Genomic DNA, 18,259 nt, shown 5'->3' on the forward strand with positions numbered 1-18,259 from the left:
GACAGTGCAGGCTGAAGGCACCCTAGGCCTGGGCAGCTGAAACTCTCGCTCTTTCTTCTGTCAAGCGTGCTGTGGAGTGGCCTCTCCTCAGAGTCTTAAGGCTCAAGACTAGAGCGTGGGCTTGGGCAAAGGAGAAGAGGAAATCATTCCACTCTGTCTGCTTCCATCATTGTGGCCATGCTGTCTTGCTGAGGGCCAGCAGACCTCAGCAGAGATCACATGGAGTCCGGGGGCCACAGCCGTGAGTCACGAGGGGCCACGACTGTGTGGACCAGAGTTCTCAGTGCCTCGTTCCCTCTTCAGGGACCCGGCAGAAGAGGCTGGCCAGTGTTGGAACGCCAATGCCCCCTGGGTTTGTCCCTCTAGGAGCAGCGACACACAGCAACATAAAATCTTCTTATGTAGTGTCCACAGCAAGACCCCTCTTGAGCATTGTGCGGTCTACTAGAGAAACTCATACGTCCATAAAGACAACTGGTTGCGGGTGACGAAAATGTTTTGGAATTTGACAGATTGAGGTTTGCACGACCTTGTGAGTGTACTAAATGTCACTTTCAAATAGTGAATTTTGGGGAATCTGGGTGGCTCAGTTGGTTAAGTGTCGGACTCTTGGGTTTGGCTCAGGTCATGATCTCATGGTTCGTGGGCTCGAGCCCCACGTCAGGCTCTGCACTGACAGTGTGGAGCCTGCTTGGAATTCTCTCTCTCCTCTCCCTCTGCCCCCACCTCCCATTTGCACTGTATCTCTCTCTCTCAAAATAAATAAACATTAAAAAAAAAAGAAAATGGTGAATTTTATCTTATATAAATTTTATCTCCATAAAAAAAAAAAGAAAGGGGCCTCCAGGTGGCTCAGTAAGTTGAGCATTCGACTTCAGCTCAGGTCATGATCTCATGGTTTGGTTCATGAGTTTGAGTCTTGCGTTAGGCCCTGTGCTGACAGCTCAGAGCCTAGAGCTTGCTTCGGATTCTGTGTCTCCCCTTCTCTCTGCCCCTCCCCCACTCATGCTCTGTCTTTGTCTCTCTCCTTCTTTCAAAAAACAAACATTAAAAAAAAACTTTAAGAAAGTATTTCTGAAAAAAATGAAAGATAACTGGATTTAGTAAAGAAATACGTCAATTTCATGATTCGTTCCAAGTCCTTACCTCTTGAATATTGAGATGTTCACTGATATTATAGCTATTCTCTAGCTTAAGTGTGCCATAAATGCCTTTATTTTCTTTGCAATCACTGTGGGAATAAACAGAGAAATCATGATCTAGAAAGGCAGCTGTGGCTGCCTCTGTCCACTGCTAAGGATGGAGAGAAAGGTTCACGGTTTATCTTTGATTTCAATCTGTGAGCAGAGAAGCAGCTTCTAAGCGCCGACGTGGGAGGAGGTCACCAGTGGACCCCCCCCGGGGCCTCCCATTCCTGACTTCGTTCCCTATGTCGCGAAATGTCCCATCTTTGGAACCGATACAATAAAACTGGTAAATCAGCCTTCTGTCTGTCTCCTTTGTGCCTTTGGAAAAAGCCATGAGTGATAACAAGTCCACAGATTGGGAAGACATCAGTTCTCATAAAAAACAAACAGCAAAGAGCAACACCTGCTAGAAAGAGGTGTGTTACAAAGCATATCATGGGGTTTAGGATAAGTTTCAATCAAACCCCTGCCAGACCATCTGCCTCCATATTTTCACGGTTGAGCTTCACTCTCTTAACATATGGTTGGATGTATTTCACTCTCTTAACATATGGTTGGATGTATATTCTAATGGCAGGATGGAGATAGGGAAGGGGGCCACAAATACCCAGATGGTGAGGACACCTAGCTTGACCTCACCTCTCTGTGCTTCTCTAACATGTGCAAAATGCCTCCTCGACCGAACTAAGAAGGGCGGCTTTATCCGATGCACATCCCTGTTGCTGACACAGCCACTTCCTGGGAGTGCCTCTTCCATGTTCAGCAGCCAGAGCCCTCTAGCCGAGGGATGCCTGGGAGACGCAACTTGCCCACATCCCTGGGAGATGTGATACTCCTCTCCAGGGAACCCCGAGGAGGCTGGTGTTGTTGGAACAGAAAGCTTAATACACGACCCATCAGAGGTAAGACTCTGCAGGAGCCAGAGTCACAAAGAGCTGGCAGGCCAGGCCAAGAAGCTTGGCTTTGTCCTTTTAGCCCAGGGATGGTTCAGTGGTGCGTAGAATCTCCAATCGCTTGATAATGTCCGCCTGCATGTTGCGGAGAAGGATTCCGAGACTCTCCGGGCTATGGACAAGACCACAGCTGACTACCAATGTCTACCACGAGGGTCAGGTGCAATGGATGGGCACATAAGCTACTCATTTGCTATCTCTGCTAGAGGAGCTGGGGAGCCTTTGGACCCTATTGAACAGAGAGGACGTGAAACTGCCCAAGATCACCAAGGCCTGCTCCCTGGTGGCAGAGTCAAGACTGGAGCCCAGGCAGCCTCACCACAGAGCCTGGCCCTTCAGCTGCTTCACGGTCAGCGTGTCTGAGATTTGGACCCGTTGCTGAGTTCTTGTTATACATGGTATTCACTTGGGGCAGGGTGATTTCTGTACAGGAGTTTCCAGAGGGTCTCATTAATGCATCTCAGGGTCACCTTAAGCACTGAGGTCTAGTGCCTACTGGACAAAGGGACTTTGAGACATCACCACACCGAAGTCTAGCAGGTTTTCAGGGGAAGGATTCTCTTTCTGGTCTTATTTCTACTCTCTTTGCCAAGACTAGAGAACAGCTTAATTCTGAAACTGGAAAGTCTTATCGAGTCTTATCAAAGACACTTTGAAAGTAAAATTCTCATTCTGGAACAACAACATTTCGGTAGCAAAAAATGCATCATGCAATTATGTATACCTGTAAACTTGTTCAAAAGTGAGATTAATATCCGGTTTGTTAAATACCATGCCAGAGAGATAGTGTTTCCAATTCTCATTTAGTAAATACGGCGTGTCCAAAACCTAGAACAAGTTAAAAAAAGACTCTTAGTTTTTTAAAAAAAGATACTTTTACACTAATATACATGCATATAATAAAATATTCTGTTAAACATATTTCAGGGATTTTTCAGATCATGGTTTTCCTCATTGATTTCCAACTTAAAACCAGAAAATAAGACTATGATTGGAAAAAACTGACTGACCACTGGGTAACATCAATAAGAATGACTCAAATTGCTTTTTTTTTTTTTTTTTTTGGAGAGCACTTCTCTTAGTAAGACAAACTCATAAGAAATTGTCAAAGAATAGACAACTTGATTCAGAATAGCTAATAGAAAGCCATAAAGCAGCTGGCCCACCTTTTCACTACTACTTCTCTATAGATAAAATGAATTAAAACTTTCATACGCTCTCACTTCATATCATATATTTAAGATGGCTAACATATGTAATGTAATATGTCATATATAATAAGATGGGCTCATTAGTGCATGATCACGTACGTGCTTGAGGAACATAAAGGGTGTCAAAATATCCCCTATTTTTAAAGAAGTTCTTTTCAGCAATTTAATACGGCATGGAAGATAATGAAGTCTGGCTTGATGTATCACTATAATTTTTCATTAAGAGGCCAAATGGACAAAATTTGACAAATTGACACTCTCAACTTAATTTTCCTCAACCAGCTGAATAAATAGAACACCATGACAACTTGTTACCTTAGTATCTACTCACCAGATTTCATAACAGATTTGAGGCAAAAAAATATATATGCAATAAAACAAGAAAACAGAAATCTATCTTAAAAAATTATTTTTAAATGTTTCTTTTTGAGAGACAGCGGGAGCAGGGGAGGGGCAGAGAGAGAGAGAGGAAGACACAGAATCCAAAGCAGGCTCCAGGCTCTAAGCTGTCAGCACAGAGCCTGATGTAGGGCTTGAACTCATGACCCATGAGCTGAAGTCGGACGCTAAACCGACTGAGCCACCCAGGTACCCCAAAGAGAAATATATCTTAAAAAACAGCATCTGGAGAAAAGCACTGAAAAGCCAGAGTGACAAGACCCAAACAAGGGCCAAAATTTCCTCATTAATTAGTGAAGCTGAACAGAGAACAGGTCCCTAGAGTCCACAAGACTTGGTTTCAGAGGGAGAAAGTGAAACCTGAACTCATGTCCCAACAGCCTCGCCAGACGTCTACCAGGGGCAACACTGGGCCACAAGGTGTGGAATTTTTTGGTGTCTTTCACTACAAATTTAGGGCCTCAAAACCATCTGTGTGGGCAACTGTCATTTGAGAAACTCTTTAAAATGTCAGAAACCTCCTGGGGTACCCCAACTTGGGAATTTTCTCCTCCAGCTTATTACAAACCACATTGATGAAGAGGCCTTAACTCCTGGTGCTGATTTCACCTGACATTTGACAAATAATACCACCATGGGGGCACCTGGGTGGCTCAACTGCGGCTCAGGTCATGATCTGGCCATTCCTGAGTTCGAGCCCAGCATCGGGCTCTGTGCTGACAGCTTGAAGCCTGAAGCCTGTTTCAGATTCTGTGTCTCCCTCTCTCTGCTCCTCCCCCACTCAGGCTCTGTCTGTCTCTCTCTCAAAAATAAATAAACATTAAAAAAATTTTTTTAAAGAAAGAAAATACCACCATATTATTATTATTATTTTTTTTTTGCTCTGACAAAGTGAAGGGATCTTAACTTACTGAATGAAAACCAAACTGCTCATCTTTTTTTGCACCCACAAGATATGGGGAAATCAAAGTTTCTAGTCAAGCCTTTCCATAACAGACCCTGAAAGCATACGTACCTGGAATAATTTCCTGTTTTGGTAAGGCTCACAGAGCAGTTTTTCCACGTTTGCACCAACGACAAAAGTGAGAACCACGATGGTCATCAATATCCAACAAATCAGGAAGCTGACTCCAGCCCCACTGGAGAAAAAGGAAAAACAGACACAAAGTTAAGAGTTCTACGGTAGATTATTCAATATTTGGGGGTGTCTGGCGTTCAGTCGGTAGAGCATGTGACTCTTCATCTCAGGATCGTGAGTTTGAGCCCCACGTTAGGTGTAGAGATTACTTAAAAAAAAAAAAAAACAACTACACTTCCCATATTACCTACCAGTACTTACTAATTCTATGTATGCAACGTAGGAAATGGACCTAGAGTCTTCGCTTTGTACAGGTTAAGTGAGCCGATTGGCTCAGGAGTGGAGACAGACAGCAGTAAGCAAGCACTGTTGACTCTTCGGTCCCAGGCATATAGTGAGGGAGTCCTTCGACTTAGGTCTCTGGTCTCCCTGCAGCCCAGTACTTTGGTGCAGACACAGCCTCCGGGGTCGCTTGAGTGAACCTAGCCTTCCGCAGGGCACACAGTGAGCGGGGAGGTTCTGAGGCAGGAGACGTACCACTGGGAGTCCAAAGGGGGCCAGCCTGGTTCGGGGAAGGAGGGCCGTGAGCGGCACGGCTACAGCTCGAGAGGCAGGCCGGGGTGCAAGAGAGGGGGTCTGGCTGGTCCAGTAAGGGGAGGCTGCTGAGGGCCTTGACGCACAGGAGGAACACAGCCCAGTTTCTCTCTGAGGAAGAACACTCCAGGCAGAGCCCGAGGATGGGATGGAGAGATGCCCGCGTGGACGGGGCTACGGCCGATGAGGCTGTCATCCTGGGGTGGTGGCCCGACGTGGCCGGAGGCAGTGGTGAGAAGTCAGCCGACGGAAAAGACACGGGATGTGCTGAGGACGCTGCACGGGAGGAGGAGGCAAGGAGGGGCCCGGGGTGAAGCCGGGGCTTGTCAGCAGGGAAAGGAGACACTGGGTGCTGAGGAAGGGAAGAGAAGGTGGGATCTGGTCCTGCTGCCGGGAGACGTGGCGGTGGAGACGCTGCGGGCAGTCAGCTGCGTCTGGAGCACACGTAGCTGGGCTGCGGGCCTGCACGAGGCAATCGGCTGCTCAGAAGTGACCACCGGTCCCCGGAGCTGAGACTGGAGAGAGAAGCAGCCCGGGGCCGGGCCTGGGGACTTCGCCATTTGAGGAGCAGGTGGCAGAAGGCCAGCCAGAGGATGAGACCGCTAGGAAGACTCATAAAGTAGGAAGGAAACCAGTAGCGCTGCTGATGGGGAAACAAAGGCGTGTCTGCAGGAAGAGGGGGCGGGAAGGAAGAGGGGGCGGGAAGCCGTCCCAAACACTGCAGACGGGGCACACTCCAGGGGATCTGAAGCCAGTCCAATGGCTGGAGGCAAAGAGGCTGCTGCTGACCTGAGGGAAGGGGCGTGGCCTTGCCCAGGACAAGGAGGTGAGGAAACAGGCAGCAAGCATCATTACTTTTGATGTCTGTGAAGGGGAGGAGTGGTGTTGGGAGAGGTTTTTGGTTTTCATGGTGAAAGAGAGGAGAGAAGAGAACACGGTTAAGTGTTGAGAAGCAAGTCTTGGAGAGGAGAAGAGATTGAGGACACAGGAGAGGGAAGGGCTCATCCATGACACCCTTGGGCTGTGCGCAGGGATTGAGATTAGGAAAGGCAGGTGGGATGGGCCCAGAAGAGAGGGATTGCTCTGCACTTGACCCTGCACACGTGTGAATGCAGGTGCACTGGAGTTTTGGTGATGGGAAGTTGTATGATGGCTTTTATTTCCTTTGTGAAGAAGGAAGTAGAGTCAGCTGCTAAGCGAGGGAGGAATAAGGAGGATGGACGTATCAGTGTGGAAAAAGCCATTGCTGAGCAGAGGAAGGAGGGAAGGAAGGAAGGAAGGAAGGAAGGAAGGAAGGAAGGAAGGAAGGGAGGGAAGGAAGAAACTTATAGGGCTGTGAAGGATCCATTTGAGGTGGGGATCATAATTTTGTAGGGATACCAATGTGCCCACTGCATGACTTCTCTCTAGAGTGCTCAGTTACTCTGGTGTAGACACAGAGCAAACTCTTGAATCAGTCTAGGTGGAGTAACCAGGTCATCACTGATGATTGCACCGTCACTGGTGCAAACAGGAAGGACCCTCAGAAGTGTGTACTAGGCTGAGGTACTTAGGAACAATGGCATCCCTTCCTAAGGGCATGATTCTGCCCAGTGGACACCATTAAGGAACAATTTCGAATATTTGCCTGGTTTGGCTGAAATAAATAACAAGATGTGCCCACTGGAGGGGCCTCTGTCAGCCTGAACTTCTCTGACCTAAAAGGCTTTTGCGCGTGAAGAAGGGGAACACGTGGGAAGCATATGCTAGTCACCATGGTTTGAACCGTGTGCATGAGCATGTGTGTATATTAGAGTCATAAAAAAAATTGGAAACCTTTGATAGAGTATTTCAAAACAACACTGCTAATCTTAAGGAGCGTATGTCCAGCCTTTATTTCTTAAATATGCCTATATCTAGATAAGGAACGCAGCACTGCCAGAGGCCTGTTTTTGTAAGGTCACTCAGATAAGAATGGCCAATGTGTGTTGAAAGTGTTGCAAAGAAGGAAAAGGAGAAGAAGTAAAATAAGAACAAGAAAAGTAATGTGCGACAAAGACCATATGTGGCCGGCCGAAGTGAACGTATCTATTATCTGGACCTTTACAGAAACGTGTGCTGACTCCTGCCCGATCTACACAGCTGTGAGGACCATACGTGATAGTCTTGTGAGCCCTTGTTGAACATCTTAGCGACTTTGGTCAACAATCCAGGGTAGCCAACCTTGTTACATTTCACTGGCCGCAGGAATGTCCCACTCTTTGGTGGCTGATGTTTGTGTCATTTCCAATGCCTCACTATTATAACTAAAGCTGCAAAAACACTTCTCTGCTTGTGATACTTTGCCCATAGTTGGGTCCTACTTCCTTAAAACTGATCCCCTAAAATGGAATGACTTGGCCAAGGAGATTACTGTCTCTTTATGGCCCCTGCTACAGCATGACAAAATGCTTTCTGAAATATTTGTAACCACTGAACGGCCACTGGTCATGTAAGGGCACCCATTTTGTGACCCCATGGCTATACTGGGTATTAGTCTTTCTTCAAAGCTCTGGGTAATTGGAGCATGGTTTTCAAGAACTAAAACTAGAAGTTTCAGAGTGGGCTTCAGTACAAGACTGTTTTCTTGCTGCCTTGTTTAGGTGTCCTTACCTCCAGGGAAACCTATGTGCCCCTGAGACAGATGTACATTCCTCGCTGTATCCTCTTTGGCCCCCATAATGCCCCCTGGACCCTCAGAAGACACAGGATCAGAGCAGAGCCAGGGGTCTCTGTCTTTCCTCCCCCTAGACCTTCTGGTAGGATCCCCCTGGGAGATAAGGATTCTTGCTTGGTTTCTGAAGAGACCACACTCTTCAACAACAACGTCAACGGATGGTGTTACTGTTTTTAAGAGCAGGTGGTGTTGTGGTTGCAGCTGAACAAAATATACTTTCTTGTTTCTACAAGTAAATAAATGATTTTTAAGAAATTACAGTCTTCTAATGAGTTGTATCATGCTTTCCCCTTTACAACTCTCGAGTTGTTTACCAGATGTCTCAAGAGATGGAAGCTCCTGCCAAGCAAGATTTCCATGTTGAGCCATGGGTGGCAACAATACAGACCCCACAGCCACCAGTTTGTTTCCTATCGGGTGATAAATCCCCTTGTTCCCAAGCCACATGCTTGCATGTGACTTTGTCTCTTCCGAGATTCCTTCCTCTGCAGAGGTAAAAATGATATCCAAACTGAAGTAATTTTAGCCTCCATCAAATTGCTCATGACTCCTCTGTTTCCGTTTTCTTTGAAACGGGACAGCACATATTTTGGTTTTGTCCCTTAAAAATGTTGAAATAGAATGTTATGAAAAGTGCACATTTCCAGAACAATTTAAGCCCTCCCATCAAGCAGTTAAAAACATGTGATCTATAGAACCACCATCAAAACACTGACAAAACAGCCAAGTCCCAGGATTAGTAAATCCTGAACATTTAACTCATTTTCTATCTGTAGCTGCATACATTTAAACCAAAAGGAGGGGCAATATACTCTTCCTTGCTGCATGAATTTCTTAAGCGTAGCCATGTGAGCAAATAGGCTTTTCCGTGCACGGAGTTCTGTTCAACTTTGTCTAAATCTGGCAGACTCCTGTGTTGTTAGTTTTAAAGTTATTTGTAAAACTCTTGTGCCTTGATTTATGTGCCTTTCTTGGCTTGTTGTGCTATCCTGGAGCTGAAAGGTTTCAGGGCAAAGCTTTACAATCAGAGCTCATAAGTCTGATTCATTATTGTGGTGACCCAATGTTTGAAAAGGCACGTTAGTGCATGACAGTGGCTTGCAGCTTCTCCCAGCCTGGTACTAGTGACATAAGCAATGACAGCCATGGCTGAGGTGTTGATTCTCCATGGCTCCAAGGACTTGTTCCAAATCTTTACCTTGCTCTCCAAACCCATCACACTCCCTGCTACCGATTCTTGATGTACTTATTGGAAAAGGAAATATCAGTTTGGAACCCACACAGCTTCCTCTCTGGGGAGCATTCAAAGCTTTAACCTCTGCCTCCGGGTTTATGTTTCTGGCTCCAAGTGCGGTCACACCCAGTTGGTGCCCTCTGCGCTTGTCACACCCTAGTAAAGATTTCTTATGTTTATTTGTTTTGTTTTTTTTTAAAGTTTATTTATTTATTTTTTGTCAAAGGGTCAATTCTTTAAAAAAAATTTTTTTTTACTCTTTATTTTTGAGAGAGAGAGAGAAAGACAGAGTGTGAGCGGGGGGAGGGGGGGAAACAGAGAGAGAGGGAGACACAGAATCCAAAGCAGGCTCCAGGCTCTGAGCTATCAGCACAGAGCCTAATGTAGGGCTCAAACTCATGAACCATGAGATCATGACCTGAGCTGAAGTCTAAATCTGGCAGACTCCCATGTTGTTAGTTTTAAAGTTATTTGTAAAACTCTTGTGCCTTGATTTATGTGCCTTTCTTGGCCTGTTGTGCTATCCTCAACCAACAGAGCCACCAACAGGCGCCCCTTAAAGTTTATTTATTTATTTTGAGAAAGAAAGAGACAGTGCGAGTGGGGGATGGACAGAGAGAAAGAAAAATCCCAAGCAGGCTCTGCACGCGGGGCTTGAACTCATGAACTGTGAGTTCATGACTTGGGCGGGAAACAAGAGTTGGACGCTCAACTGACTACGCCACCCAGGTGCCTTGACAATCTCTTTTCTAAGTCAAGTTTCCAGAGTTTCAAAGCAAACAAGCTGAAGAAACTGGTGACCACAGAGAACAGTGTCTGATACCAGGCCAATTCTCAGCAAGTTTCTGGTGAATAAATGGATGGATGGATGGATGGATGGATGGATAATAATCCATAATGTGCAGCCCAGAGGCCACCAGATTCGTGTCATCAGTCTGCTCTTCTCCCCTCATTTCCACCCCCCACGTGGCAAGGAAGAGCAAACACTCACACCATGAGGAAGATGCCTCCGGTGTTTGAGACGCAGCCTCGTCTGGTCGGGGTGGCATTCCGGTCATAGCCACACATGCCACACAGCAAGCCCAGGTAATAAAAAATCACGACGAGTGTCAGCAAACAGCAGACAACCAGGCCACCCAGCCACCTGGTGAAGCAAGCACAGTGTTATCATACATAAAAGAGGTGGCCTCACAATAACGCAAAAGCTATCGGACTGGGGCTGGAGCGATTGAGTAATACTTGGCAATCAGATATCTGATTGGCCCGCTGATTCCTCAGAGGGTGACGTTGTAGTGAAAAGATCGCTTCCCACCCCTAGTCCTCCACGCCAGCCAGCAGGAAACCTTAATTTTTATCTTGGTTTTGAAGAGATCTAGCTCGCTCACTGGTCAGGAGAGACTATGGCTTCCTTCCCTTGCTTCATTTCTGCGGGGGTCCTAAGCAGGGCCCTTGCTCCATTCTCCAAAGCTACTGATAACAATACCCGTTTAAGACTTGGAAGTTCTGTCAAGTTTCCTGCTGCTGCGAGCGCTTATTGCAACGTTGATGACAACAGGCGGACAGGTCATGATCTGACAACAGATACAGAAATACCTAGCTCTTTTCCCGGGTCTTGCTCTAAAATGCTCTGTGGTTGTGGGAATATTTGGGAGGGGACCTTGCGTTCTTTGCTGAACCAGGAACCCTACATGGGGAACGTGCTGCATATCTTAGAATTTATGAGCATCCTAAGTCAAGTGCCTGCAGAACGCAAATCTCAATTTCGTAATGGCCCTGCGAGACATTTTAGGATAATGGAGCCTCAATTAGGTCTTACTGGCATTCCCGGAAGGTACAACAACCTTTTCCAGCAGCCGAGGAGCGTTCAAGGGTAGAAATGCTGCCCAACCATTAAAACACTAAAAAATAAAGCGTTTACTTCTGCGACAAAAGCTGCCTCTGGAGCTTTTCATTAAATTAAGAGCAATCTCACTAATTGTAATGGCCACCTGCACCCTTTCTGTGGCATTTTATTCCAGATACTGGAGATGCCAAATTAAAAAGCCATGGGACCTGGCCTCAGAAATCTTTTACAGTGAATGCATGCTTCATCTGCTTAGATTTCCTTTAAAAGTAACCTTCTAGTCTCAGGGCAATGGGAGTGGACGTGTAGATAGCAGTTGTATCATTCTTTCCATTTGTGAAACTCTAACCTCTTAAGAGATTGTGAATTCATTGAGAAACGGTCTGTCTTTTTTTTTTTTAAGTTCATTTATTTTTGAGAGAATCAGAGACATCGTGAGTGGGGGAGGGGCAGAGAGAGAGGGAGAGAGAGAGAATCCCAAGTAGGCTCCGTGCTGCCAGCACAGAGTTGACGTGGGGCTTGAACTCCTGAAACCATGAGATCATGAGCTGAGCTGAAACCAAGAGTTGGACCCTTAACTGACTGAGCCACCCGGGCGCCCCAGAGAAAGGGTCTGTCTTATGTTTGCCCTGATACCTGCTGGAGTGTCCCAGCCACACGGTAGGAAAATGGCTTACTAATTACAGGGCAATAATTAAGAGTATAGTCAGATGGGGATTGAAAACCCACCTCTGCCACACTGTTGTTGGCCTTTTGTAGGTCATTCTACTCCCCCGAGCCTCAATTTCCTTGTCTATGAAACAAGATTACAAATAGAACACAACCCTGGAGTTTTTTTCTTCTCTTTCTTTCTTTTTTTTTTTTAGTATTAAATGAGAAGTCACACGTATAGCACTTGGAGGGCACATTGTAACTGTTCCTGAAATGCTAGCAGTTATTATTTTATTATTTATTATTATTTTATTATTTATTATATTTTATTATTTACCTTGAGTTCTTGCATAATAAATAACCAAGCAGGACTGGAACTCTCTGGAATCTCCATGAGTTTGGACAGTAAGAACGATTCCTCTCAAAGGAACGTTACCACTCAAAGTGGTAGGGCGTGGGGCTGAGTGTTTCAGAGAGGACAGCACATCTTATATCTCGCATGGTCGTCGAATAACTCAAGTCTGCAAGCCTATTGTTCCCTGAGATGTCCACTGTCACCTCCAGGGCCCAGACCCCATCACTCACATTGTCTAATGGGGCAATCAACAGCTGGGGTCTAGAGCTGCTTACCTGAGGTCTCCAGCAAGTTCCTTATTTCAAGGATGTTTTTCTGTAAGAACCAACCTCTGTGTGTTTATTTTATAAGCCAACGAAAAGAAGAATATTATCCAAATGCCCTCCTTAATTACTTTAAGGCTTTAAAATCCTTTTCCATGTGTTAGATAATTGTAACTAAGATTATAGAAGCCATTAATGACATAAAAATTGCAAAGTATTGACCACCTGGCTCAAGAACTTACAGTCTCCAATTAAAAAAAACATACATAATACTCCATGATTTTGCATGCCATCCTTGTGCAGGGATGCTAATCTTCCCTGTATAGTTCCAATTTTAGTGTATGTGCTGCCAGAGTGAGCACTCCAACTTTTTAAATAAACATAAACTAGGATTAACACATATCCGGTTACGGCTTCTTTGTACAATTCTCTCCCACAAGATGATCCTGCTTATCATGTCAGATTTCTACCCTGTTCTAGAGCAAGGCTCACTCTCTAGTTTGCTAGCTCAAGGGGGGCACTCACCTGTACGAATCATACTCTTCCAACGTGGGTAAATTGCGGCGGATGTAAGTTTCAGTGTCATTAATGTAACCCATGAAATTCGATAGCTGATCCTGAATAGGAATCTGTTCGCCTATACTTTCAATATCTGAACCAATGGAATTCAAGGTACTTTTGACATCTGCAAACAAAGATACCCAGGTTATGCATTTTCAAACCCAGGGAAAACAGACACTTTGTTTTGGAGCCAAAATGAAAAGCTTCAACCACTTTTAGTTTTCCCCATGTTATGTATGTGGTTAAAACATGAAAAGGTTCTACAACAAGCACGAATGTAGCCAAGACCATCAGAAAGCAATTACTCAACAAAACAGCAAGCTATGAGCGCTGACTTTAATGATATGGTGCTGAATTCAAGCCAGAGTTTTCTTCTGTTACTTACTTCACTAAAAAAATAAAATGAATCTGATGATTAAAACTTATGGTGTGCCTACCATGGGCCACGCACTTTTATATAAATGTTAACTAATTTATTCCACTGAAATAGATATTCTTATTCCCATTTTACCAACAGTGACCCTGAGGCCCATAGAGGTTAAATTACTTTCCCATAGGTCTTTTTTTTTTTTTTTCCAGAAAGCACTAGAAATGAAATTTAACCTTGGGTTCATCTAACTCCAAAACTTCTGTTCAGTGATTTTGGAAAAAAATAATTTAATAAGAAATAGCATTCAGGAATGCAGTAATTCACCAGGACCAATTTTTTGAACAAGTGACCCCAGGGGATATTTTTCTTAAAATTTTATTTGACTCCTACAAATTGAGACTTGTTAAAGTACATCTGTGTATCTCATATGCACAGAGCAATTTACTCCCCGTGGTCAAAGAGTTTCTATTAATATCTACCCTAACCTTTCTGAGAGAAGGTAACTTCCAATTTTTGAAAAGTGTTTGTCCCTTGTGACAGGTCCTGGGATCAAAGATACTCAGGACACGGGTGTCACTTCATTTAATGCTCACCCAGGTCTGAAGCTGGTGTTATCTCAACATGTGATTTTCGACACGGATGTACTAAGAACATGCTAATCAGTTAAATATCCACCGGTCCTGGAAGGGAGATAAACCTCTTTGCAGCAGCAAAGGCAAGGTTAGCTGTTCTCACAGTGTGATCCCAGGGCTCCTGGTGAACTTTGGGTACCGGGTAGCATGACCCATGATGGAGTTACATAAAAGGGTGGGAATCTTTTTCAAAGTGTGCTGTTCACACAGATACGTTGAGACAGAGCTACTAGGAGGAGGCCGTTATCCGCAGTGGCTCAGTTCTCCTCCAAATGGATTGTGCACCCAAAGGCCTCAAGATCCTCAACAAGGTGACTCGGTGGGTCTCGTACTTAACTCTGGGATTTCTGGGAGTTTGTAGGGATGTGGTCTGCAGATTCCTCCTCTGAACACTTCCCGAAACTCAGAATGGGGTTCCTTCTGCTTCTCAGGCTGTCCTGCCCTCCCACACAACATGGCTCCCTGGCTTTGCCAGCTTGGGTGACTCTGTATGCGGCTGGCGTCCTCTCTCACTGAATGCTTCCCTCGGACCTCAGTTTTGATGTTGCTTCCTCCAGGAAGCCTTCTGCTACCCTCTCCCACCTTGGATCTCTTGCACGTATCCCGTCATGTTACCAGAGTGTGATAACTGGCATCTGTATACATGCCCTGCTGAGCGGTAGGCGGGGCTCACGCTTTATTCGTCTCCCATTCCCAGAGCCCAGCAGAGCCTGGCACACAGTAGGCACTCAAAATAGGTGTGCAGGGTGGGACCGGATGATCAAAACGTGGGAGCTAAGGGTTTTTATTCGTTTTGGAAGGGCACGAATCTAAGCAATTAATATTCAGGCTGATGGAGTGATATTCTCCCAGACCCGGGAAAACTCTGGCTTGTGTTTAGGCAATGACACCATGTGTGATGGGCCTCGCTCACACATACTGCACACCTCGCTTTGCCAGACTTACAAGGGAGGGCTGCATGTATTGGCAGAAGAGGTCCAGAAAGGGGGAACAGAAAAAGTAAACACAGAAATTAGTAAGCAGGTGGCTATTAGATGTACAGCATGTGTTAGCCTTCAGACGCTAGCACAGGAAAGCGTGAACTTTGTCTTTAGTATCAGTATTTTCAAGTAGAATCTTAGATTAAACAAAAAGGAACCCACAAAACATCTAAAGCATTATGTAATAGGATAAAGTACTTTTTACCCAAAGTCTTAATGGGTTGAAAGAACACTATTGGGGGGAAAAATCAAGTACTTCTAGCACAACATCTTAAAATCACTTGGTCAACAGATAAAAAGAAGCACAGAGAAGATGATTTAAAAGAAGAAGATCTTACATAGCTTCAGAGATTTCTTCTTTAAGCAAAGAACCCACATTTATTGCCATCACTGCCCCCAAAACTACTTATACTGCACTGTTTCTCTGTACCTTCACCCCAAATACCATGACCTGAATACAACATACTTCAATCATTTAAGGCTAGTAGAATTCTCTCAATATCAGTTGTCTTTCCAAAATCGTAAACAACCTTACGAGCCTAAAACACATTTATAGCAGCATCAGAAGGCAGATGTACATCTTCCTAAAAAGACAAAATCAATCCTTAAACATAGTAATTCTGGAAAAAAAATTGATTTTATGTTCTTTTAGAACATATAATACTCTACAGTTTTTCCCTAGTGAAACCAGTCAAAATGTGACTTTCCAAACAATAGCTGTCTTTAGCGCTGACAGTTCACGATGAGGGCTCATCATTACAGTGTGGTCCTCCACCTTGCAGCCTCTGGCCAGCAGGACCATGTTAATCAGCGTTCAATAGGGTTATTATTTCTTAAGATCAAAATTGTGGTGTGAAAGTGGCACAATTAAAAAGCTCTGATTCTCATTTACTTTTCAAGATCAGTGAGAGGACTTTTTTAAGAGAGAAAAATAATACAGTTCTTAACAATACATTTTTTTGCCCTGATCATCCGTTTCTTAACAGAGAGAAAAAAAAAAGGACTTCAGACTCTGACTCACCTGATATGATGTCTGTGGTTTGATTTTCCACCATCTCAGGAATATCATTAAAGGATTTATAGCCCTAGAAAATAATTCAAAGTAGATTGATGGACATAGTGAATGGGAGGGCAGTTAACGAGTACCCATTTTCTAGCTTAGTTTGGAGTAGAGAAGCAAACTAAAAATGAAACAGTCATCTGAAGGAGGAAATGATCACTATATGGTCATTAAAAGACTACAAAAAAGTTCCCCTTTAAAGAAGATTTTCTTTAAATTGTATCCACTGAAGTTCCCATGAAAAGTTTGTTACTTAAAAAAATTTTTTTAGGGGCGCCTGGGTGGCTCAGTTGGTTGAGCGTCCGACTTCAGCTCAGGTCATGATCTCACAGTCCGTGAGTTCAAGCCCCGTGTGGGGCTCTATGCTGACAGCTCAGAGCCTGGAGCCTGCTTCAGATTCTGTGTCTCCCTCTCTCCCTCTGCCCCTCCCCTGCTCATGCTCTGTCTCTCTATATCTCAAAAATAAATAAAAACATTAAAAAAAATTATAAAAAAATTTTAATGTTTATTTATTTTTGAGAGAAAGAGAAAGACAGAGACAGAGCATGGGCAGGGGAGGGGCAGAGAGAGAGGGAGACACAGAATCTGAAGCAGGCTCCAGGCTCTGAGCTGTCAGCATAGAGACCGATGTGGGGCTCGAACTCACATGTGAGATCATGACCTGAGCTAAAGTCGGACGCCCAGCCGACTGAGCCAGCCAGGTGCCCCAAAAGTTTTTTACTTTTAAGCTTTTAACTTATCTATATTAGCGTTTCTCAATGGGGGGAAATTTTGTCCTCCAGGGGACATATGGCAATGTCTGGAGACATTCTGGTTATCGCAACTGTGGCACTGTGTGAGCAGGGTCCCCTACCACGCACAGGACAGCCCCATAACAGAGAATTATCCAGCCCCAAGTGTTAATAGTGCTGAGGTTAAGAAACACCTGATCTGTACAGTGTACCATGTGCAGATATAACGTGAATTTCCAGAACTGGAATCGTAATTTCCAATGCAATTACGAAGCAAAACTAGAGATCTCGTCTTACAGAAAACAATAATGCCCCAAAACACAGCTTATAGAGAATATAAATTATAGTGAGGCTCCAGTGAAAACAAAAACAGCAATGCCAAGCTCTGTCATTTTGGGGCTAAATCTGTGACAGGAAGAGGTCATTACTTCCCTCCAAGCAGCTCAACTAAATATACAGCTTTTCCTCTGGAAGAGGTTTAATTTGTGTTTCTTTATTGTCTGCTGGTGTATTTAGCCAAATGCTAGGGAATACGGTATCGATTACAACTTATCATGGACTGAATGTCTGTGTCCACCTCCCCCAACAGTCAGCACCGTATGTTGAAATCCTAACCCCCCCCACATAAGTAATGGTATTAGGGGGTGGGGTTTTGGGGAGGTGATTCAATCATGAGGATGAAGCCCCGTGGATGGGATTAGTGCCTTTATAAAAGGGACCTCAGACAGCTGTCTTCACCACATGAAGATGCAATGAGAAAACAGCCATCTGCAACCTGGAAGGGTCTCTCACCAGAACTCGATCATGCCGGCCCCCTGATCTTGGACATCTAGCTGACAGAACTGTGAGAAATAAATTTCTCTTGTTTAGAAGCCAACCAGCCTGTGATATTCTCTTACAGCAGTCCAGCGTGAGTGACAGACTTTATAAGATTTATGGTGCCAGCAAGTTTCCAGTTTAGTCTAGAAACACGAATGCCGTAAGAAGAACATCTACCACTTCTGTTTCCTCGACAGTGACTAAGTTCGCAGCCCGTTTGGATTACTGTCCACCTGACCTCCTACATTTATCTGCAGTTGGACTTGTGGAGGCCCCCCACTGGAAGAGGTTTTATGGCCAGAGAGGGCCTTACAGATCTCCTGGTTCAATTCCCTCATTTAACAAATGAGGGGACACCAGGACAAATGACCAAGAGTTTTTAATGACTTGTTTAAGGGGCCACTTAACTTTGTCAGTAGATGAGTATTTAACAGATACCTGATGATCTTTTTATACCCCCTGCTAAAAGACATAGAGGCAAGAATAAAACTGTTCTCTCCCTTTCCTGCAGGCCCCAGCACTCTTGTTGAATCATAATCTACAATCTATTGTGCGCTCAATATATAGGTTGAATAAATAGCAATAATTGATAGGCTACCAGGGAAATGATGATGCCCTAGACCAACGTGGTCCCTGCCATTTT

At 44.6% G+C, this 18,259-nt stretch overlaps 1 protein-coding gene and 1 non-coding gene across 5 annotated transcripts in view; both read right to left on the minus strand.

Moving 5' to 3' along the window:
• PROM1 (prominin 1) overlaps window positions 1-18,259 on the minus strand; it is a 103,659-nt gene that overhangs the window by 15,050 nt on the left and 70,350 nt on the right. For all 4 annotated transcript variants that reach the window (XM_047091640.1, XM_047091639.1, XM_047091636.1 and 1 more), the window contains 6 exons: window positions 16,028-16,091; window positions 12,989-13,148; window positions 10,343-10,495; window positions 4,766-4,889; window positions 2,865-2,968; window positions 1,147-1,231 (listed from right to left, as the gene is read on the minus strand). In XM_047091640.1, the coding sequence (XP_046947596.1) occupies window positions 1,147-1,231; window positions 2,865-2,968; window positions 4,766-4,889; window positions 10,343-10,495; window positions 12,989-13,148; window positions 16,028-16,091 (690 nt within the window). The remainder of the gene's footprint in view (window positions 1-1,146; window positions 1,232-2,864; window positions 2,969-4,765; window positions 4,890-10,342; window positions 10,496-12,988; window positions 13,149-16,027; window positions 16,092-18,259) is intronic.
• LOC124521394 (U6 spliceosomal RNA) lies at window positions 12,722-12,825 on the minus strand. The gene has a single exon (XR_006964491.1). It is a non-coding gene; the product is annotated as a U6 spliceosomal RNA (small nuclear RNA).

This window comes from Lynx rufus, unplaced genomic scaffold, assembly GCF_022079265.1.
Source record: "Lynx rufus isolate CCGP_SWC_20201006 ecotype Redwood Valley unplaced genomic scaffold, mLynRuf1.p SCAF_3, whole genome shotgun sequence".
Classification (NCBI taxonomy): domain Eukaryota; kingdom Metazoa; phylum Chordata; class Mammalia; order Carnivora; family Felidae; genus Lynx; species Lynx rufus.